At 38.1% G+C, this 25,115-nt stretch overlaps 2 protein-coding genes across 3 annotated transcripts in view; one reads left to right on the top strand and one right to left on the bottom strand.

The window, feature by feature from the left end:
• Positions 1–4,986, top strand: part of LOC110442848 (FMRFamide-activated amiloride-sensitive sodium channel-like) — a 72,113-nt gene extending 67,127 nt beyond the window's left edge. For both annotated transcript variants that reach the window (XM_021486676.1, XM_021486677.1), the window contains exon 2: positions 1,783–4,986. In XM_021486676.1, coding sequence (XP_021342351.1) covers positions 1,783–3,703 — 1,921 coding nt within the window. In that variant the 3' untranslated portion in view covers positions 3,704–4,986. The remainder of the gene's footprint in view (positions 1–1,782) is intronic.
• The window catches only part of LOC110442847 (protein asunder homolog), a 225,606-nt gene that overhangs the window by 195,883 nt on the left and 4,608 nt on the right, over positions 1–25,115 (bottom strand). Inside the window, exons 2-4 of the mRNA XM_021486673.1 lie at positions 23,635–23,700; positions 22,842–23,023; positions 21,944–22,024 (exon numbers count right to left, since the gene is read on the bottom strand). Of these exons, the coding sequence (XP_021342348.1) occupies positions 21,944–22,024; positions 22,842–23,023; positions 23,635–23,700 (329 nt within the window). The remainder of the gene's footprint in view (positions 1–21,943; positions 22,025–22,841; positions 23,024–23,634; positions 23,701–25,115) is intronic.

The raw sequence follows: 25,115 nt of genomic DNA, 5'->3' as shown, positions 1-25,115 counted from the left end.
GTTCTTCCTTTAGCCATTTCGTTTTTATGATCAGTCTCAAAATATAACATGCAAAACGAGGCATCAAGGGGAACCTACATATCAAATTTGAGAAAGATCCCTCAAGTTATTCCTGAGAAATAGTACTAACAAACCGTCAATGTCATAAATCGAAGCCTGTCTTGCCATTTTGTTTATCTGATCAGTCTCAAAAGTAAATATGCACAACTAAGGACCAAGGGTAACCTACATATAAGATTTGAGAAAGATCCCTCCACTACTTATTGAGAAACTGCAATAACAAACATTCATTTTCAAAATCGAAGATGGCTGCCTGTTGGCCATTTTGTTTATCTGATCAGTCTCAAAATTACACATGCACAACTACAGACCTAGGGGAGCCGTCATTACATATTTGGGAAAGATCCCTCCAGTACTTTCTAAGAAATAGTGATAACAAACCTTTCATGTCACAATCCAAGATGGTGGCCTGTCGGACATTTTCTATATCCAATCAGTCTGAAAATTAAACATGCACAACAACAGACCAAGGGAAACCTACATATGTAATTTGAAATGGATCTCTCCAGTACCTCCTAAGAAATAGTGATAGCAAACCTTCACTATCAAAATCCAAGATGGCTGCCTGTCGGCCATGTTGTTTATCTTATCAGTCACAAAAGTTGCCCTGCACAACTAAGGACCAAGGAGAATTTACATATAAGATTTGAGAAAGATCCCTCTGGTACTTCCTGAGAAATAGTGATAACAAACCTTCACTATAAAAAATCCAAGATGGCTGCCTTTCGGTCATGTTGTTTATCCGATCAGTCTCAAAACTTGCCCTGCACAACTAGGGACCAAGGGGAACCTACATATAAAATTTGAGAAAGATCCCTCGGGTACTTCTTGAGAAATAGCGAAATCAAGAATTGTTTAAGGACGGACGACGGACGACCGACGGACCACGGACAGACCACGGATGCAGGGTGATCTGATGATGGGCTAAAAAGTTCATGATAACATCATCCAACTCCCTATATCATTGTGTGCATTGATAATGACAATCTGAAATTTCCAATAATTTATCAGTCCCCAAGTGTACAACGATTAGTAAATTGTTCCTATTTATAGTGGTATATTTTAGTATATATAGCGGTATTTGTACTCATATTGGTATTTTTCTGTATATAAAGTGGTATGCTTTGTGGTATTTTTCTGTATACAATGTTATTTGTATTTATATTAGAATTTTTCTGTATTTATATTGATATTTTTCTGTATATATAGTGGTATTTTTTTCTTACCAGGTATAGTGGTGGTATATTGTGGTATTCATACTAACAATGGTATTTTTTACATGTGTATATAGTGGTACATGTATTAGAACTTACAATGGTATTTTTTTGTATATTTTTCTGTATATTCAGTGTTTTTGTACTTACAGTGGTATTTTTCAGTATATAGTAGTATGTCTGTATTTATAGTCGTGTTTTGTACTAAGAATATCTTTTATTTGGTATTTTACCTATTATAGTGGTTTTTGTCTGTACTTATAATGATATTTTCCCGTATTAATTGTGTCATTTGTTTGTTTTTGTAGTGGTATGAATTTATGATTATTGTTTGCTTTCAGTCACTCTCAATGACATGAAATATGTTAAGTTCGGAATATGTTAAAAGAAATCATAGCATCAATTTATTTATTTCAAATCTCTCCTCTGCTGTGTGGCTATTGTTCTTGATTTTGATTGTGATGTTTAGTTTACTGTTATAAATGCTGGCTATATTTTGTCATTACAGGGGCACTAAGCCAGAGCATATGAAGTTTTCAGCGTTTGGAAAACTTGGAAGATTCCAGGACCAACTTAGAATGGTGAACCACTCGGGACGCCGGAAAAACAACAGTGCACTGACTATCATAGCGGAACTCGGATCAGAAAGCAACGCCCATGGACTGGCAAAAATAGCAACATCAACCAAAACAAAGAGGAAAGTCATGTGGGCTTTACTTGTGATTGTCGGGTTTACTGCTGCAACTCTCCAACTATCATTACTAGTACGTAAATACCTATTGTTCCATGTTGTGGAGGTATCTGAAATGAAGGACGGAATGCCTGTCGAGTTTCCCTCTGTGACCATATGTAACACACATGCCATGTCACTGACAAAAGTGAAAGAACGCTTCATGGAGGTTCCTGATTATAGTCAGTGGTTTGGTTTCATTGACAGAGTGTCGTTTGGTGAACAGCAAACACGTGTCGAATCCACACAAGGGTTTTATGAGAACATGATGTCTGAAGCAACAATGGTTGGTCACGACATTAATGAAATCTTAATTCATTGTCAATTCAATCAGAAAAATTGTTCCGCAACAAATTTTACAAAACATTTCGATGGAAAAAATTATTTCAACTGTTACACATTCAATAGTGCTCAAGAACGAGACCCTAACAACAAAATACTTATGCATGCAACTGGACCACAAAATGGTCTTTCCATGATTATCTCCCTTGATAATGATGACCCACCACTAGGTGCCTTTGGCCTGTACAATATCCATGACAACATAGCCCACAGTGCTGGTATACGGGTTCAAGTTCATGCCCCAAACACGATGCCAAGCCCTGTTGACCTTGGATTTGATGTTCCACCTGGATTTTCCTCTTCTGTGGGATTAAAAGCTGTCATACATTCGCGTCTTTCATCGCCACATGGAAATTGTACCAAAGATATGTTAAAAGGGATCAAAACGTACAGAAATACAATTTTCTCTTGTCTCTTACTGTGTAAACAACAGATTGTGATCAAAACGTGCAAATGTAAATCATCGGGTCTCCCTGATACAGAGGATGCACAAAATTTCACATACTGCGGTACAATTCATAATTGGCAGGAGCGTTTTAACAACCTAAGTAAATCACCAAATATGGAAAAGGTCAATTACAATTTGGAGATGTTGAAGTGTGAAGAAGAAACCTTACATAAACTGGCAAATGATAGATCATACGAAAGAGCGTGTAAGTGTTTCCAACCCTGCTCTGAAACGTCCTATCAAAAATCACTTTCCCTGTCATACTGGCCTCTCGAGTTTTATCAATTTGATGCATTGAAGAAATTCTATCATGGTCGAATGGAAAAGACATTCATGCATGAAGCATATAAATATCTGAAAAAGAATATAGAGAAATATGACAGTCTGAGTCAAAATATGACCGAAGAGAATCGAAAAAAGATGTTAACAACAAATTTACCACTTGAAGAACGCCAGGAAATTATGAGAGCAACGAGTATGATACATCAGAATCTGCTACGACTCAATATCTACCTAGAGGATCTCAGTGTAGTGGAGTTCAAACAGATGCCAGCGTATGAGCTCGCCGATTTATTTGCTGACATTGGTGGAACTCTTGGATTGTGGATGGGAATATCTGTACTAACTATCATGGAACTTATGGAACTTGTAGTAAGACTTATTATGCTCTTGTTCAATGCCGAAAACAAGATGCCTGATCACATGGACCCGGTGACAAATGGCATGCTAGAACACACCGACAACTATCCCGACGCTTATCAAAAGACAGACTTTGATGGATTTGACAGAAATGAGTATGGCCAGTCAGAAGGATTTGAAAGAAGTGATTATAGAAGTCGATCAGAAGGTTTTGAGCGGAATGATTATGGGCGGCCAATGCGCGACAACTCGCATGATCTACCTATATGATGGAAATTGGCATTATCACATGTGGTCATTTAATCTCAGCAGGTAAAACCAATAAATGCTGATTGGTCGATCAACTGAAGCATGTGGCAGTGCTTCATCCAATCACGATGGATTGTGCTGATAGCGGAGTTGGACCTAACACTGGCAATGTCTGTGATAATGCTTGGTATTCAGCATGGCCTAATCACCATTCACTGGAATGTATGTCTGCCTGCTGTCCAACATATCTGCTAGTGTAACAAGGTTTAGAGCAGAGTACACAGTGTTTCCTGGCAGTGAACTGACCAAAGGTCACTACTGTCCTCAGAAATGCCTTATGATGTTGTTCTATCAAACAAAATCAACGAAAACAAAAAGTCCAACTTATAACCTGTGGCAATAACCATGGAACGACCTCTGGATATTGGTAATAAATAACTAACGTAGATGTAATATAATTATGTCAATAATCAACTTTCCGTACAGTTATTTAACTGATTATCATGATATTATACAAGTAAAAAAAATATGGTCACCTTAACAACAATGTCATCAAGCTGTTAACTTGGATTTGAAAAAGGGATACCATAGCAACAGTGTCATACAGTTGCTAACCTATATGTATAATTGGTTACCCTGGCAACAGTGTCAAACATTTGTGACCTTGGCAACAGTGTCAAACATTTGTTACGCAGGATATATGAATGGTAACCATAGAAACAATGTCATGCAATTGTTACCCTGGATATATAAGTGGTCACCATGCCAACAAAGTCATAAATATGTTACCTTGTATATATTTATCATATGGTTACCATGGTAACAGTGTCACCAACATATAACCTTGGATATATCAAACAGTTACCATGGTACCAAAGTCATAGAGTTGTTATCTTGGATATATTTATAACGTTCACCATGGCAACATTGTCACAAAACCATTATCACCTTGGATATATAAAGTGGTTGCCATGGCAGCAGTATCACAATTATGATACTTTGGATATACATTACTTGTTACCAATGCAGGTGTCAGCAAGGATGTAACTGAAATTGTTTGTGATTAACGAAATATTTGAAATCATTAGAATCTATGATTAGGTGTAGGGATGTAGATTTGACAGAAATAACCACCAGAATTATCTTCCTCAATCTCAGTGTGTATTTACATATGTTTTGTGTGATATGAAATGATTGATTTTGAATGTGAATTTGTTTCATTTATAATAATGAAGTGAGTTTGATCCTTTTCTTTAACAAAGCAAATCCATTATTTTTTACCTTATTCATCCTTTGATAGTAAATTAAACTTAATCAGACTTTGAAACTAATTTCTTGATAATCATTTTGTCACATGCTTTCAATTCAGTAAGATACACAAGCGAAGATTGAATACCATTAAGATGTTATGTCAATGAAGTGTTTAATCTAAAACACCAATTTCTCAGCTTCTTTTATAATAGCACAATCTGACCTTTGACCTCTAGACTCACAACTGATATACAAGCTGGGCCAAAACAGATTCTTCTTCCAAGAAACAGTTTTAACCAAATTCCACTAATGTATAACAACCTGACCTTTGACCTGACAGCCAGACAGCCAGTTCAAACTCCTTATATGAAAGGCAGATCTTTCACCTCAAGACAGTTCAAATTCACAACTGATATAACAAGCTGACCTTTGACCTCCAGACAGTCAGTTTAAACAACTGGTGTATTGTAATAGGAAGGAAGAATTGGAAAAAATGTAATGCATTTGGTAAGAATCATACCCATAATCAAAGACTTGTTGGATGTTTTACCTCTGAGGTAAAGAGAAATCCCCCTAGTTGAAGCTACGTAGTAAGTTAACTTTTACACTATGTGCAATACAAATCCCTTATAATGTAACTGCCCGACCTATGACCTCTAGGCGATCAGCTAAAAAACAGCCTGATCCTAATCACTTTCAAAGCCACAGAATAGAACATAAACTAGATAAATGTAAGGCACTGCATTTTTGCTAAATGTTTGGAAACTGTGCAATCTAATTAAAATTATATCTTCACATCGCTCCCGTTTACTGATATGTCGCGTTGAAGATCTAACAACATCCCATAGAGGGTCACGTCAGAGGTCAACATGAATGCATTATCGCATTTATAACAAGCCAATCAAAACGCGACATAACTCTTTCATTCAACCAATCAGAAAGCAGGACCTGTACCATTTAATGCGGACACCTCGTAGCCCAAAATCCACTTTTTCGTCTGGTCCAGTGATAGTTTGAATATTGCGAAGCCTGTCAAAGGTTAATTTTAGTTTCAGGTTGTTAAATTTTTTAACGACAAGATCACCAGAAGAGGAAGTCTCTCTTATTTCAAAGCAAAATCCACAAATTGTACAAACGTTGTCTTGTAGATAGACACGGCGTGGTGTCATGGGCGCCGCCATTTTCGATGCTCATTTGACACCTCTCGGTCTTTTATCATAGCAAGTGTGTTCCGAAATCATTACATCATCACTTACAGAAATGCGTAAGCTCTCATCTGATTGGTTAATGCAAAGGTCGCCTGAACATGACCCTCTACGGGATGTTGTTAGATCTTCAATGCGACATATCAGTAAATGGGAGCGATGTGAAGATATAATTTTAATTAGATTGGAAACTGTGCAGTAATCATCTGAATACTATTAAGTTATGTATAATTAATTATTTGATGTTCCTAGTCTAGTAACATTCAAAGACTTCATTTTAACTTCAAAATGTGAAAACTATATTTTCAATATGTTACTACATAGAATTTAATCTATAAAACTCAAATATATTGAGGCATGCGATAGAAATCATTGCAGAGCTTTATTGCAGCTTTCTTTGAAAAGGGACCTAATCTCAAAATATTGGCAAAATTTGTTGATATGTAAGAAAGCACAACATCAAATTTCATCATTAATTACAAGTATATAACTTTATATATATTATATAGAACTTTATATATATATACTTATCCTTTATTAAGTAGGAAAGAGTTAAGACAGGTGTTCATTTTTTTATTCCATGAAGAAAAAAAATTAAATGTTAAAAACTGCAAAATACTGGAGAGAATAAAGATAAAGGTTACTTTCCATCCAAAACTTGTTACTAGCAGGAAACCCTACAACCTGAACAGGGTAGAAAACTGATCACCGCAGAATAAATTCTCACCAGTTTAGTGACAAGATTGAATCCTCAGACAACGATTGAGGTGAAATCAACAGCAATCAGGTAGTCCCCTTGGGAACCTTAATGTACCTTGCTTTCACACCAAAAACTTAGCAAGTTTCCTATACTGATAAAAAAAAGTCTTCAGGAATTTAATTTAATTTAATGGAATGTTCATGACAGAAGACAACTCTACAGAATATACAACAACCACAAGTTCGCTGTTAGAAATATTTCAATTAGAGAAAAATCAATACTTATATACCCCCTTTAGCTGCTCTAGGAAGACATAAATCATATACAAACAGTTCCCACTTCATTCATTAACAACATAAATCATATACAAACAGTTCCCACTTCATTCATTTACAACATAAATCATATACAAACAGTTCCCATCTAACCGATTTGTGTTGATCTAAACCATTTAATCATGCATTTTCTGAGTTTATATGTCACCCTCGGGCCGAAATTGATATCTAGCTGGCATTTGCAGATGTTGAAAAGAACTCACAATGTGGACATCAGAAAATGTTTACTGATCACGCGAACTGACGGAAAGGATACGAAGTCATCAGGAACATTACCACTTGCTATATGCTTCTGTAATGAATACTACGAACGCATGATTAACATTCAAGCCTATCAAATGGACATTGATTTTTAACACATATAATTTGAAGAATCATTTTCTCCACGGTCGGTAATACAGAGTACACACAATTAAGTATGAATCATAGCATGAAAATAACAATACTCTTCCCTCTGTTTGTGGAACTGGCCTGTTTGAGCGAGATAAAATTGATAGGGTCGGAGGTAAAAACTAGAGTTGGTTGGGGTACCTGAAACATACATATTATTTTGTTGGCCCTAGTGTCTTTAGTTTAGAGGGCCTGAGTTTGAATCCTGGTCTGGCCATCGTAATTTTCATTTCCTATTACACCTTCATACGTTCAAGCTCAGCCATTGTTTCTTTGTTTCCTTTTAAAGTTCCTTTGGATATGTTTGTAAAATAAGCACCAATTCATCATCGAAGGTACTTCTACTACTTTTTTTGTTCTCTTTCTGAGCAATTTGAAAATAACACAATTCTTTTTCTTTAACAATTAATTTGAAGGTATTTGTAAAATTAAAAAGAACCTAATCAGTCATCATAAAATTGATAGCTTTTAGCATTTTTGTCATTTTCAAAATGAACATAAAAGGTGAACAATTTTAAATTAACATAAAATTTTACAAAATTTAATTTTTCATTACAAAAACTATTAGATTTAACATTTAATTTCTCCTTATGATGTCTCTTGTCAAACCCAATAAAGCATACTTTCACATGCTAGGTTGATGTAAAGTCCACCCATATACCATTGTAAAAACAATATAACGAAATAATAGTGTGACAACAATACATGTATACAGGATGTTTATGATGTAAACATTGCCAAAGCCATCTTGTCTTTCATGTTTATAAATCACAAATGGGTTTCAACAAATCAATATAAATGTGATTGTGAATAGTTATAAATACAAAATGTCAGATTGTAAATATACATCAGTAGTGTTATCATACAAATGTCATTTACTTTAAAACACAATTACTAGAATGGATTGAGAAACAATACTTTCCACTTTATACAGTCCATTTTTATTGGGATGGAGTTTCTAGGGTGTGTCATCATATTAACACTTGAGCCTCCAATCCAGGAACCCCAGTTTCACATTCATCTTGAAAATTTCAAGATGGATTTTTCTATTCCCATTCCAAATATATTAAATTATTAAAGGCATAAATAAGGAGGTGAATCAGTAATCTCTACTTGTAGATCCTGTTTATAAACCTCTATACAAGAAAATTGGCTTTGGAGCCTCAACAAATCCAACCTGGCTTTCATTCTGAGCAAACATGTCACTGATTAATGGTAACTCGATAGGACAACTGGATTAATGGTAACAGGATAGGACAACTGGATTAGTGGTGACTGGATAGGACAGCTGGATTAGTGTTGACTCGATAGGACAGCTGGATTAGTGGTAACTGGATAGGACAACTAGATTAGTGGTAACTCGATAGGACAGCTGGATTGGTGGTAACAGGATAGGACAGCTGGATTAGTGGTAACTCGATAGGACAGCTGGATTAGTGGTAACAGGATAGGACAGCTGGATTAATGGTAACAGGATAGGACAACTGGATTAGTGGTGACTGGATAGGACAACTGGATAAGTGTTGACTCGATAGGACAGCTGGATTAGTGGTAACAGGATAGGACAGCTGGATTAATGGTAACAGGATAGGACAACTGGATTAGTGGCGACTGGATAGGACAGCTGGATTAGTGTTGACTCGATAGGACAACTGGATAAGTGGTTACTTGATAGGACAACTGGATAAGTGGTAACTGGATAGGACAGCTGGATTAGTGGTAACTCCATAGGACAGCTGGATTAGTGGTAACTGGATAGGACAGCTGGATTAGTGGTAACTTGATAGGACAGCTGGATTAGTGGTAACTCAATAGGACAGCTGGATTAGTGGTAACTCTATAGGACAACTGGATTGTGGTTGACTCGATAGGACAGCTGGATTAGTGGTAACTCGATAGGACAACTGGATTAGTGGTAACAGGATAGGACAGCTGGATTAGTGTTGACTCCATAGGACAGCTGGATTAGTGGTAACTCGATAGGACAACTGGATTAGTGGTAACTCGATAGGACAGCTGGATTAGTGGTAACTCGACAGGACAGCTGGATTAGTGTTGACTGGATAGGACAGCTGAATTAGTGGTTACTGGATAGGACGACTGGATTAGTGGTGACTGGATAGGACAACTGGATTAGTGTTGACTCGATAGGACAGCTAGATTAGTGGTAACTGGATAGGACAACTGGATTAGTGGTAACAGGATAGGACAGCTGGATTAGTGTTGACTCGATAGGACAACTGGATTAGTGGTAACTCGATTGGACAGCTGGATTAGTGGTAACTCGATAGGACAACTGGATAGTGGTTACTTGATAGGACAACTGGATTGTGGTTGACTCGATAGGACAGCTGGATTAGTGGTAACAGGATAGGACAGCTGGATTAGTGTTGACTCGATAGGACAACTGGATTAGTGGTAACTCGATAGGACAGCTGGATTAGTGTTGACTGGATAGGACAGCTGAATTAGTGGTTACTGGATAGGACAACTGGATTAGTGGTGACTGGATAGGACAACTGGATAAGTGTTGACTCGATAGGACAGCTGGATTAGTGGTATCTTGATAGGACAGCTGGATTAGTGGTAACAGGATAGGACAGCTGGATTAGTGTTGAATGGATAGGACAACTGGATTAGTGGTAACTGGATAGGACAGCTAGATTAGTGGTAACTCGATAGGACAGCTGGATAAGTGGTAACAGGATACGACAACTGGATTAGTGGTAACTGGATAGGACAGCTGGATTAGTGTTGACTCGATAGGACAACTTGATTAGTGGTAACTGGATAGGACAGCTGGATTAGTGGTAACTGGATAGGACAGCTGGATTAGTGTTATCTCGATAGGACAACTGGATTAGTGGTAACTGGATAGGACAGCTGAATTAGTGGTAACTGGATAGGACAGCTGGATTAGTGTTGAATGGATAGGACAGCTGAATTAGTGTTGACTCGATAGGACAACTTGATTAGTGGTAACTGGATAGGACAGCTGGATTAGTGTTGACTCGATAGGACAACTGGATTAATGGTAACAGGATAGGACAACTGGATTAGTGTTGAATGGATAGGACAGCTGAATTAGTGGTAACTGGATAGGACAACTGGATTAATGGTAACAGGATAGGACAGCTGGTTTAGTGGTAACTGGATAGGACAGCTGGTTTAGTGGTAACTCGATAGGACAGCTGGATTAGTGGTAAGTCGATAGAACAGCTGGATTAGTGTTGACTCGATAGGACAGCTGGATTAGTGGTGACTGGATAATGAGAAAGCCGGATTAGTGGTGACTGGATAGTAGGACAGCTTGATTAGTGTTGACTGGATAGTGGGACAGCTTGATAAGTGGTGACTGGATAGTGGGACAGCCATATTAGTGGAGACACGATAGTGGGACAGCTGGATTAGTGGTGGTTGGATAGTGGGACAGCTTGATAAGTGGTAGCTGGATAGTGGGACAGCTTGATTAGTGGTGACTGGATAGTGGGACAGCCATATTAGTGGCTACTTGGAAGTGGGACAATCGTATAAGCAGTGTCTGGATAGTGGACTGGAAAGTGGGACAGCTGGATTAGTGGTGACTGGATAGTGGGACAGCTTGATTAGTGGTGACTGGATAGTGGGACAGCAATATTAGTGGTGACTGGATAGTGGGACAGCCAGATTAGTGGTGACAAGATAGTGGGACAGCCATGTTAGTGGTGACTGGATAGTGGGACAGCCATATTAGTGGTGACTGGATAGTGGGAAAACTGGATTTGTGTTGACTGGATAGTGGGACAGTCTGATTAGTGGTGACTGGATATTGGAATGGTCAGATTAGTAATGACTAGATAGTGGGACAACCAAATTTGTGTTGACCGGATAGTGTGACAGCTGGATTAGTGTTGACCGGATAGTGTGACAGCTGGATTAGTGTTGACCGGATAGTGTGACAGCTGGATTAGTGTTGACCAAATAGTATGACAGCTGGATTAGTGTTGACCGGATAGTGTGACAGCTGGATTAGTGTTGACTGGATAGTGTGACAGCTGGATTAGTTTTGACCAAATAGTATGACAGCTGGATTAGTGGTGACCGGATAGTGTGACAGCTGGATTAGTGTGGCCCGGATAGGGTGACAGCTGGATTAGTGTTGACCGGAGAGTGTGACAGCTGGATTAGTGTTGACTGGATAGGGTGACAGCTGGATTAGTGTTGACGGGATAGTTTGACAGCTGGATTAGTGTTGACCGGATAGCGTGACAGCTGGATTAGTGTTGACGGGATAGTGTGACATCTGGATTAGTGTTGACCGGATAGTGTGACAGCCGGATTAGTGTCGACCGGATATTGTGACAGCTGGATTAGTGTTGACCGGATATTGTGACAGCCGGATTAGTGTCGACCGGATATTGTGACAGCTGGATTAGTGTTGACCGGATTGTGTGACAGCTGGATAAGTGTTGACTGGATAGTGTGACAGCTGGATTAGTGTTGTCCGGATAGTGTGACGGCTGGATTAGTGTTGACCGGATAGTGAGACAGCTGGATTAGTGTTGACCGGATAGTGAGACAGCTGGATTAGTGTTGACCGGATAGTTTGACAGCTGGATTAGTGTTGACGGGATAGTGTGACATCTGGATTAGTGTTGACCGGATAGTGTGACAGCTGGAATAGTGTTGACCGGAGAGGGTGACAGCTGGATTAGTGTTGACTGGATAGGGTGACAGCTGGATTAGTGTTGACCGGAGAGTGTGACAGCTGGATTAGAGTTGACCAGATAGTGTGACAGCTGGATTAGTGTTGACCAGAGAGTGTGACAGCTGGATTAGTGTTGACTGGATAGGGTGACAGCTGGATTAGTGTTGACTGGATAGGGTGACAGCTGGATTAGTGTTGACCGGAGAGTGTGACAGCTGGATTAGTGTTGACGGGATAGTTTGACAGCTGGATTAGTGTTGACGGGATAGTTTGACAGCTGGATTAGTGTTGACGGGATAGTTTGACAGCTGGATTAGTGTTGACGGGATAGTTTGACAGCTGGATTAGTGTTGACCGGATAGAGTGACAGCTGGATTAGTGTTGACCGGATAGTGAGACAGCTGGATTAGTGTTGACCGGATAGTGTGACAGCTGGATTAGTGTGGACCGGATAGGGTGACAGCTGGATTAGTGTTGACCGGAGAGTGTGACAGCTGGATTAGTGTTGACCAGATAGTGTGACAGCTGGATTAGTGTTGACCGGATATTGTGACAGCCGGATTAGTGTCGACCGGATATTGTGACAGCTGGATTAGTGTTGACCGGATAGTGTGACAGCTGGATTAGTGTTGACCGGATTGTGTGACAGCTGGATAAGTGTTGACTGGATAGTGTGACAGCTGGATTAGTGTTGACCGGATAGTGTGACAGCTGGATTCATGGTGGTGGCTGGACTGCTGCCTTACTATAAATAATAGTTCAGTGTGTTGTAAAAGTTATAGAGCTCCAAGTAAGTTTGAAGATGACACAATATTGTTGGATGTCCAGGACTCAGTTATATGAAACTTTGTTGACTTAATCACACATTGGGATAAATTTTAAAATCGGCAATATTTTTATTTTTATTTAAACTGAACTTAAGTTCTGGAATTCAAAATGATCCACAACACCTAAAACTGTTGAAGTGTAAAAAGGTTTGCATCGTGATTTTTCAAATTGATCACAGTGTTGAAGTATTCACATTGGCTGAATGTTTATAATATCTATACGTACAGATAAGATTTTATAATTTTTGCCACATTGTGTGGATATTTTCTCACTAATTTACCCAACATGATTGACAAGATCATATCCACATCACAATAATTACCCCTTTATCAGATATTTTTCTAAATGCATATATTTTTCGAAAATTAAAAATTTGAATGTTTTACTTAAATAAACTAATGAACTTGATAGAACAGAGACCAGGTAATTGTATAACCTCTCTAAATTTGGGGAACTAATGCCTTCATCACAAAAAATTCACAGGGCTAAAATTTCATACAACACTGTTAATATTTATAAACCCCCTATAACGGCACCAAGTCTGAGAACTCCACATTTCTTGCCCTTTTATCCAGGCAGGTAGTATAACAAATAAAATCAACATTTCAAAGCCAGTTACAACTGATGTATGTACATAGTGGTCGGCAATTATTTCTAATAGTATACTGTATTTTTTTCAGTGTTTTCATATTTTCAAATGTTTACCATGAAAATACTTTCTTCAGGATATTTAAGAAGTTTTAACATTGAGTATAGATAAAAGTTAAATGTTTCGCTATCACCCCTCTTTTTTCAATAAGAATACTATTCATTTCATTTTGTGCATGAACATTTTTTATTAGTGTGATACCAGTATCTTTTATATTCAATTTATTTATTAAAATTGTATGTTCCCTACCCTCTTTTTATCACATGGAAATATAAAGATTAAAATCCAAACAAATTCTAGCTCATTTTTCATATTGCTGAAGGACCTAAGGAAATTTTAAAATATGTTTGGCTCCGTTATGACTTACTGTAGATTGTTTCAATAATTGAAATCTATTTTTGTGTAAATTCCCTAGCATCAATTATAAATACAAAGATCACAAAAAGGGATGATGTTACTTAACCAAAGAAATACATGATAAATTAAACTTTATCCCCCCTAGTCAAGTATACCAGAGAAAAGAGTTTAGAGACTGTGATATATATAATGTTCAAAAGAATGAGGTTTTAAACTACTCAGCCAATTCAGAATACCCAGCAAAGCCCAATAACCATTGCTGTTTTAATGTTTTTACCTGAAGAATTATCCTATGATGGTGTAAATGATGCCCATATAAGGAAATGTGCACTATCAAGGATATGTCAGTGCATCTAATGCACATTCATTACACAGTAAAACTTTGAAATAAGGCTCCTCATTTCATTTGCCACCTCACTAACAGCCAAACATATTTGAATGCCCCCAGGTTTTGTTTTCAATCAATTCCTTTTTATGATTCCCTCTATATATCATCAATCTTCTTCATAATGCATACATGTTGGTTAAGAAATGGTGGCAGTATAGTTAGGTTTTACAGTAACATATAGCATGTGGAAAATATTTGTAGAAATCCTACGACTATTCCAAACATCCGGGTGGAATCTTAAGTATCCATGTCATATTAAAAGCTGGCTCAAAGATGGGGTATAGAGATTGTTCAACATGTTCATTATTTGGGTGATCACATACAATATGTCCAATCATTTTCATGTCATCTTTACATAAAACAATTGCTACAACCATAACAACTGTTGTTTTCTTATTTTTTTTACAATTCTTGTTAGCATTTTATTGATGTCTTTAATGAGTAAATGAGCTGAAAGAGATCAGCCTCATTCATTTACTTTAGTGTAGAGCTAAATAACTGGAATGTGGAATCACTGAAACTGCTGTCAAAACTTCTAAAAAAGTTGAAAGGTGATACAACTGGAATACAGGAGTCTGGAGCCTCAACTACATATAGATCTGAGTTATGTACCTAATAAAGTATAAACAAGGTTAACGTACCAAAGATCTAAGTATGGCTGGGTTAAAAACTCATCTGCACATATAATTACCACTCGACTTACAATGCATAAAGATTTTATTACAGCTAGATTAAGAAGGCTCGACAGGCTCAACTCTACATCATGAATATCAATGGGGAACACTTATCCTCCCATGTTCTATCACCAAACTTGAATGAAGTCTACTAAATAAAACAATTAGTTTAACCATACATATGCACACTTATGCAAAATCAAGAAGGATCATGCAGTCATCTTATTCCTTGAACAGGTCAAAATTACACTCTCCCTCTGTACTGTTGTTTTTCCTATTATACAGTTACCTCCCCTTAACTTCCGTTATGATATAAGTATAGCACTGTTTGGCCAGGGCACTTCTGTTGACCAGGTAGCTCAATCGGTTATAGCGATAGTATAACAATCTGAAGTCCAGGCTGGAATCCCGGTCTGGCCGTTGGATTTTTACACTCATTACACTGTTGTTGATTTATGATTTGTTTATTTCATAAATATTTTTTCTCATAAAAGTCCCACAAGGTATGGTTTTCTTTCAGAACTGATTGATCAAAGCGATTGTCATGCGTGATAAAACAGTATTTCCAATACTTCGCTACAGTTATTTTCACTGTATGGAGATCCTTAAGGACGGACAACAGATCTAGACAGACCATGTATAAAGAGTAATTTGAACAGCACACCATTGGACGATGGCTGGCTAAAAATAGTATTTGACCAAAAGTTATTTTCATGTCTCAACAAAAGAACTTTTAACCACAGAGTCAATTGTAAATGCATATATACATGTAGTTTTATACATTCCAGTGGTATCAGATAAAAAAAATCACAAATTGTTCATCTGTGGTGTGAACAGTTAATGACCCATGACAGGGGGATCAGATGCTGTTTTCTTTTGATAAAAAAGGATTTTTTAGCTAAATGCAATTAATCGAAAATAAAGAAAGTGACATCAGAAGATATGTTATTCATATGACTACGCATACATGTATATGTATGCACCATGTTTCGGTCTGATATATAAAATATAAAGAATATAATCTGTGTTCATCTATGCAAAATCCTTCACACATAGGCCTATAATAACATGCGGTACATCATAAAGCTTTGTTAATCCTGAAAATTAAATGCATCATTACTCGGTCATTTGTCAACAAATCGATCCCAAACAACATATAGTGTTATTGATTTTGCATAGGGTTTTTTAATTATTAAGTCATAATTCCAAATTAAACCTTTGTTTATAAAAATGCAGCCTGTATTGCCGAGATAGACAAAACTGAATTGATATACAATACAGGCAATAAATGATGTGGGGTAAGAAAGGTAACTCTGAGAGAAAATACAGCAGAATATTATAAAATATTAGTACACACTTACTTTCTTTCAGTTTCATCTAAAAGTTGGATATTAAAAGTTTCTACATCTTCAAGTCACATTCAAAAATATTATAATGATGCACTAACATCACCTGTGACCAAGCGGCAGTATTTCAGCGAAACTGTCTGGGTATAAACTTGGTTTTTACATACATATAGCAGTGATAAAATAAATTGCAATGCACATATATACTTCCTGCTATATGAACTTATTCAGTGATGTAATGAAAAATTAAAGTAATAGCGAGACTAAGATAGATTATTCAATACACTCTGAGAAATAACGATAACAAACATCAACTGTCACCATGCATGCCATCACTCTACACGCCTCTACACATGGCACTGTCATGTGTAAAACCAGCTACCAGTAGTTTAATTTCCATAAGTACATTGTATTTCTTTTCACAACGGCTGTCAGTGTGTCAGTGAATAGACGATATCCATCACAAATACATTTAAGATCAATTTCTTGATGACATATCAAAACTGTAACCAATCCAACATAAAAGTTTAATATTTCCCTTTAACTTTTTCGGCCAACATGAGATCTACCAACCTTTTTCCTTATATGATACAAAATATATCTGAAATGATTACCACACATTAAGCTGTATATTTACCCTAAACGTCTACCAAGCTACCATGGTCTTGTACAGCGTGATTTTATGAAGTTTACAGCTAATTCACCAAAAATATGCATCCTCACAAAAAAGGTGTTTCATAATCTATTTTTCATGTTGAGCACCGTCCCAAAGATCATTCACGATTTTTGCTTCACATGATCAAAGAGTGATAACTGAGCAATACCTAAGTTTGAAACTTTCCCCACACAAATCGTAAACCACATGTACCACATGGTGTTTGTGAATTGTCGTCTGTTAGTGTGTAGAAATTAGTGATGGAAATCGGCATATTTTAAGTAATTAATCAGGAAAATCAGATGATCTCCAAAGATTGTCTTAGAAGATAGATTATTGATTACCAGTATTATCGGACTGTTACCTGATAGTAACTGTGTTCAGGCTGCTCTAACAAGTAGTAGATTGAAGAATCAAGAATGAAAATAATTACTTGATTAAAACCACTTTTTAAATGGCATGAAAATAGAAAATAGGAATAGCTTAGCCAATTCACCGGTTGAAAATGTTTCGTTATAGGGTACAATATTGGTAGTCTCCCTCCAAGATAGGGAGAGTTGGCAGACTAATTTAACTAGAAAACAAACGTCAGAACTATGCATGTAAGGTGTTTTTTTTAACTTTACCAGCAACCAGTTTGAGCAGCTTGCCATCCAATAGCTGAACCCTTCAGTAGGTATTGCAGGCATGTTGGACTTCAGACTGAGATCATTTTCTCGGTTGTCTTAAATTCTTTCCCGTTTTGTCCATTTTGTCTATGATTACTTGAATGTGTGCTACTTTTTAATCATTCACTCCTTTCCAAATCAAAGACTTTGCAAGTCCAGTTTATTATTTAGGAGTGAATGAGTTACTCATAGTGTTCAATAAATTAAGGTGTTTAATGTAGATCAATTTTGGAGTTTGTTCTTCTCTTTAAGATGGTAGAAATGTTACACAGAATTAAGGTAAAATTACAAATTAAAGACAAATATGTATACACAAAAAATTCGGGCATGGTTCAAAAACTTTAAAAGTTGTGTTAACAATCTACTAATTAATGTGAATTTATTTTTTATCGACAAATTTGTTTTCGTTTTTATTACTTTTTTGCATATATATTTAAAAAAAAACCAGCCCATTTCAAGCACATGCTGGGCTAATGCTCTGACATTTGCTTCCAGTAAATACCTTTGAAATTGAGAGGTACACAGCATACCTTTTATCAAGGTTTTACTTGTTTAGAGGTACACAGCAGACCTTTTATCGAGGTTTTACTTGTTTAGAGGTACACAGCAGACCTTTTATCGAGGTTTTACTTGTTTAGAGGTACACTGCAGACCTTTTATCGAGGTTTTCCTTGTTTAGAGGTACACAGCAGACCTTCTATCGAGGTTTTACTTGTTTAGAGGTACACAGCAGACCTTTTATCGAGGTTTTACTTGTTTTGAGGTACACAGCAGACCTTTAATCGAGGTTTTACTTGTTTAGAGGTACACAGCAGACCTTTTATCGAGGTTTTACTATGCTACCAACATGACTTTTTTTTTTAAAAACATGGTTGGAAATTGATTCCACATTACAGGGAATAAAGCTATGGAAAATTATGCAACAGATTGTATTTTGTATGATCGGTGGACACTAGATTGTTTTCTTTCCAAATATAATCGATTATCGACCAACCATAAGTTGAAATTATAAACAAACAAAAAAACATCTCTCATTTGGGGGAAATCAAGAAATTCAATGCTGAAAATGATGTTAAAAAAAGATTAAAGTGACGAAAATCAAAGCATTCCTCAAAGACTTATAGCATGGAAACCATGTGACTTTTCTCAAAATCCAAGCCACTCGCAATCCTGTTGCTTTTTAGATTTGGCTCAAAATCAAACTTGAGGAAGTATTTGTTTGTTTAATGTACTCACAACAGCTACGGTGATACATAGACGGTACTTGTGGAGAGGCCGCGAGTAACTGACACAACAGCTACGGTAATACAAAGACGGTACTTGTGGAGAGGCCACGAGTAACTGACACATCAGCTACGGCGATACAAAGACGGTTGTTGTGGAGAGGCCGCGAGTAACTGACACAACAGCTACGGTGATATAAAGACAGTACTCTTGGAGAGGCCACGAGTAACTGACACAACAGCTACGGTGATACAAAGACGCTACTTGTGGAGAGGCCACGAGTAAATGACACAATAGCTACGGTGATACGAAGACGGTACTTGTGGAGAGGCCGTGAGTAACTGACACAACAGCTCCGGTGATACAAAGACGGTACTTGAAAACGCCATCAGCTACGGTGATACAAAGACGGTAGTTGTGGAGAGGCCGCGAGTAACGGACACAACAGCTATGGCGATACAAAGACGGTACTTGTGTAGAGGCCACGAGTAACTGACACATCAGCTACGGTGATACAAAGGCGGTACTTGTGGAGAGGCCACGACTAACTGACACAATAGCTACGGTGGTACAAAGACGGTACTTGTGGAGAGCCCAAGAGTAGCCGACACAACAGCTACGGTGATACAAAGACGCTACTTGTGGAGAGGCCACGAGTAACTGGCACAACAGCTACGTTGATACAAAGTCGGTTGTTGTGGAGAGGCCGCGAGGAACTGACACAACAGCTACGGTGATACAAAGACGGTTGTTACTTGTGGAGAGGCCACGAGTTACTGACACAACAGCGACGGTGATACAAAGACGGTACTTGAAAACGCCATCAGCTACGGTGATACAAAGACGGTCCTTGTGGAGAGGCCACGAGTAACTGGCACAACAGCTACGTTGATACAAAGACAGTACTTGTGGAGAGGCCACGAGTAAATGACACAATAGCTACGGTGATACAAAGACGGTCCTTGTGGAGAGGCCACGAGTAACCGACACAATAGCTACGGCGATACAAAGACGGTTGTTGTGTAGAGGCCGCGAGTAACTGACACATCAGCTACGGCGATACAAAGACGGGACTTGTGGAGAGGCCACGAGTAAATGACACAATAGCTACGGTGATACAAAGACGGTCCTTGTGGAGAGGCCACGAAAAACCTACACAATAGCTACGGCGATACAAAGACGGGACTTGTGGAGAGGCCACGAGTAACGGACACAATACCTACGGTGATACAAAGACGGTACTGGAAAACGCCATCAGCTACGGTGATACAAAGACGGTCCTTGTGGAGAGGCCACGAAAAACCTACACAATAGCTACGGCGATACAAAGACCGTTGTTGTGGAGAGGCCACGAGTGACTGACACAATAGCTACGGTGATACGAAGACGGTACTTGTGGAGAGGCCCCGAGTAACTGCCACAATAGCTACGGCGATACAAAGACGGTTGCTGTGGAGAGGCCGCGAGTAACTGACAAAACAGCTACGGCGATACAAAGACAGTACTCTTGGAGAGGCCGCAAGTAACTGACACAACAGCTACGTTTATACAAAGACGGTTGTTGTGGAGAAGCCAAGAGAAACTGACACAATAGCTACGGTGATACGAAGACGGTACTTGTGGAGAGGCCACGCGTAACTGACACAACAGCTACGTTCATACAAAGACGGTTGTTGTGGAGAGAACAGCTACGGTAATACAAAGACGGTACTTGTGGAGAGTCTGCGAGTAACTGACACAACAGCTACGGAGATATAAAGACAGTACTCTTGGAGCGGCCACGAGTAACTGACACAATAGCTACGGTGGTACAAAGACGGTACTTGTGGAGAAGCCACGAGTAACTGACACAACCGCTACGGTGATACAAAGACGGTACTGGAAAACGCCATCAGCTACGGTGATACAAAGACGGTTGTTACTTGTGGAGAGGCCACGAGTTACTGACACAACAGCTACGGTGATACTTAGACGGTACTTGTGGAGAGGCCGTGAGTAACTGACACAACAGCTACGGTAAGACAAAGACGGTACTTGTGGAGAGGCCGCTAGTAACTGACACAACAGCTACGGAGATACAAAGACGGTACTTGTGGAGATGCCACGAGTAACTGACACAATAGCTACGGGGATACAAAGACGGTGCTTGTGGAGAGGCCACGAGTAACCGACACAATAGCTACGGTGATACAAAGACGGTTCTTTGGGAGAGGCCGCGAGTAACTGACACATCAGCTACGGTGATACAAAGGCGGTACTTGTGGAGAGGCCACGACTAACTGACACAATAGCTACGGCGATTCAAAGACGGTTGTTGTGGAGAGGCCGCGAGTACCTGACACAACAGCTACGGCGATAAAAAGACGGTACTTGTGGAGAGGCCACGCGTAACTGACACAACAGCTACGTTGCTACAAAGACGGTTGTTGTGGAGAGGCCGCGAGTAACTGACACAACAGCTATGGTGATACAAAGACGGTAATTGTGGAGAGGCTGCGAGTAACTGACACAACAGCTACGGTGATACAAAGACGGTACTTGTGGAGAGACTGCGAGTAACTGACACAACAGCTACGGTGATACAAAGACGGTTGTTGTGGAGAGGCTGCGAGTAACTGACACAACAGCTACGTTGATACAAAGACGGTACTTGTGGAGAGACTGCGAGTAACTGACACAACAGCTACGTTGATACAAAGACGGTACTTGTGGAGGGGCCGCGAGTAACTGACACAACAGCTACGGTGATACAAAGACGGTACTTGAAAACGCCATCGAAAACGCCAACAAAAAGATCCAAATAGGTCACCTTGACTTTGTAGAAGACACAAATATCACACATGACAATACCAGTATGTTTCATGCTAATAGAAGGAGAAAAATGGAGACTGAAATTGTGCCTACCTGTCTGAAGCGGCAGCCAACTTGTTGTGCTGGTTGAGAGCATCAGTCACACATTCCTCCAACATCCTTACTTGTGCTTCACTGCAACATGGTAAAAAAGGCACATCATCTCTATACATTTAATTCATTGAAAACAATGAGTTTCCTCCCACATAAAGACACTCATCCTCAATACTCCAGGGGTAATGCTCACTTACGGTCTCTGCACCCCTGAAAATGTCATCACAAATTTGAAGGCTCAGTGTGCAACACCTTGTGGATGAGACAAAGAAGACTAGTTTGATTCTTTGATGTTCATCAACGAATTCTGCATGAGCGTAATGGTAAAATTGTATGGTTTTGAAGTCTGGTGTTGCTTATTTGTAATCTACAAAGGTAAGGTATTAGCCTAGCGATTGGTCAGGTTTTTTTTTTTTATCTTAGACCAATCAAATAGCTAGCCGCGTGCCTTCAATGTTACTTTGACATATTCCAGAGGTACAAGGAGCGTAAGTGAGCGTAAACCCCTGGAGTATCAAGGATGAAAGACCCTCTGTACATTTCTATCTAGACCAACAAACGTGATTGATAATAAGTTCTGAGTTGGAAAAACTTGTTTCGTAATTGTAATAAACCAATAAAGTTCATATATTATTTTATTATCACATCTGAGAGTAAACTCGTCATACTTTTTGTCTTCAATTCCCTACATATCAGAAGAATCTTCCAGATATTTCGTTATAAACGACCTGATTACTAATAGATTATTGGTGTAGTGATTATAAAGATAATTTTCTTGTGATCATGAAAGAAGTATTAAATTCCCCCAAAGAATGTTTTTTGAAATCACATAAAAATGTCAGTATAAATCTAGGCAAACTTTACTTTAAAAATTCAGTAATGCAGTTCATGATCGGACCTTTTGACAGAAGTTAGACAAATGATTCGTCCATTGTTCTGGATCGTATCCATGTCTTCAGCCTGAATCTCTGTTGGCTCACAAAGGATCTCAATGGCGTGTGACAGACCATGCATCATACTGTAGTCATCGTCCTTACTTGTTGTGTTTGGGGGTCCAATCTGACCCAACCCTAGCATCACCTGGAGAATAAACTTGTATGTCACAAATAATATCATAGAAATATATATTCGAGAATATCTTTTTTCATATCTATGAACAGCAGTGTAGAAAAATCTGCTATTTTTCTAAAACAAAAGGACTTTAGTTGAAACTTCTTGGGCCAGACGCTTTAATGATAAATAAACCAGGGCTTTTACCAGATCAAGATGGTTAAATATTTAACATGATGTGAAATGTTCAATTTGAATGAATGAAAAAGATAATCCTCTTCAAACAACATGTAAATCTACAGTACTTTAAAGATTAATAAACAAAACAATGAAATTGTTTTACATTTACAATACATTACTTACTTATTAGACCAGTCTTGTGTAAATCAGATATGGCCCAAAACAATTGCATTTCCACTTTTCTGTCTACCCATAAATTAGTTGTCAGAGCCTACATTTTTTGTTTGGCTAATTTATTTGAAACACAGTCTCTGTGAATACATAATCTTTGTAAAAGTACTTTATAAAATGTCCAAAAATATTTCCTAACAAAAATGTGTGTGAGCCAATATCAAACTCAAATACTTAATACATAAAATGAAGTAGGATTAGAAATTGTGAACTGATATCAATATACATACATGTTGGATGTTCTGATCCTTCTGTGTCCAACCATTCAGCGACTGTGATCCGGTCACAACTCGTATCTAAACAAAACAAATGATACCACAGAATCTTGAAGCCCACTTATTTAAGAGAGTTACTGCTGCTAATAGGTATTCACATAAAAGTTAAAAGTTTTGAAAACAGTACTGAGTTATCCATTCAGTAAATCATCAAGGACATCCAGGTGACGCCACAATCACAACATATTTCCAAGTAAATAGGTCATTTTCACTTTTAAAAGTAGGTGTAATTCTCCTTTCCTGTAGCAAATATATGAATCTCTCCATAATACCATGTTTAATTCTGGCTTCTTTTTTTTTATTGAAAACTTGATCCGAATAGGGGGGGGGCATAACCCTATTTGTCTTTCATGTCATTTGATGATGAAGAATCAATAACTGGTATAAATCATTGGTGTGACAGTGATGCAACTTGGTAGTAATAAAATAGCCCCATATTACCAGAATACATTTGAGACAGCCGACGTATATTTTACCGTTTTAAAAAGGAGAAAACGCAAGTACAATGTAGTAATTAAGTTGAACGTTCAGTCTACAAAAAGACAAATCTTTCTTTTCGTGGTTGGTCACCTTGTAATTAAAATCTCATTACTCAATATTTTTGTAAGTAAAGTACAAAATAAGGAATAAGAAATTATTTTAGTTTAGCTTTTATGATAGATAGACATACAATAGGAATTAAATGCCTTAGTCAAAGCAGGTTAGAATAGTGACAAGTGAGAAAACTGAAAATTCTAAATGCCTAGTATGATTTATGCATGGAATCTGACAATAATGTGTAATAAAACTGGCATGTTTGTCGACATCCATGTACGTAACTGGCTATGGATTTAAGTTTTAACACACTTCATTATCATTTTCATTACATTATCAGCTTTGAAATGAGATGGATCTTTCCAAGGTGGTACATTAAGACATTGTATGCTTTTCATAGAATTTTGAAGAACTGTGCTTCGCCTGCCCTCTTATTGATGTGTAGGATCCACCAGCCGTACAATTACATTTTTCTGTTATAATCACAGGTACATTTGACCAGAGACCTAAAGTAAAGGGACCGCCGACTCCCAGTGGCGGGAAAATATGTTACTGATTTCGCAGTGCCCTCACCGGGTGTCATACAATATCAAGGCCGATAACTCGTACCGTCTATTCGCCATTGGTAAACACTAGAGTGCTGTCGATAGAAATTTTGTTAAGCATCGATTTCACACAACATGAATTAAACGAACTGTTTGAGGTATGTGTGTTATTCTAATATTATATTCCCACACCTGCAATAGAAAAAAAGCAATACCTAAAGCATTATTCGTGGTCAATAACATAATGTTCACGAAGCAGCCGAGTCGGCTTTTTCAGTTTTTAGGCTGTAGTTTCACTTTCACTTCACTGGTCAGGTGCCGTTCTGGTGATAACCTCTTGTGAGAACATTCGCCTAT

The sequence above is a fragment of the Mizuhopecten yessoensis genome, unplaced genomic scaffold, assembly GCF_002113885.1.
Source record: "Mizuhopecten yessoensis strain PY_sf001 unplaced genomic scaffold, ASM211388v2 scaffold716305, whole genome shotgun sequence".
In the NCBI taxonomy this organism is placed as follows: Eukaryota; Metazoa; Mollusca; class Bivalvia; order Pectinida; family Pectinidae; genus Mizuhopecten; species Mizuhopecten yessoensis.
The sequence above is the reverse complement of the archived record's forward strand: the minus strand, read 5'-3'. Positions and strand labels throughout refer to the sequence as shown.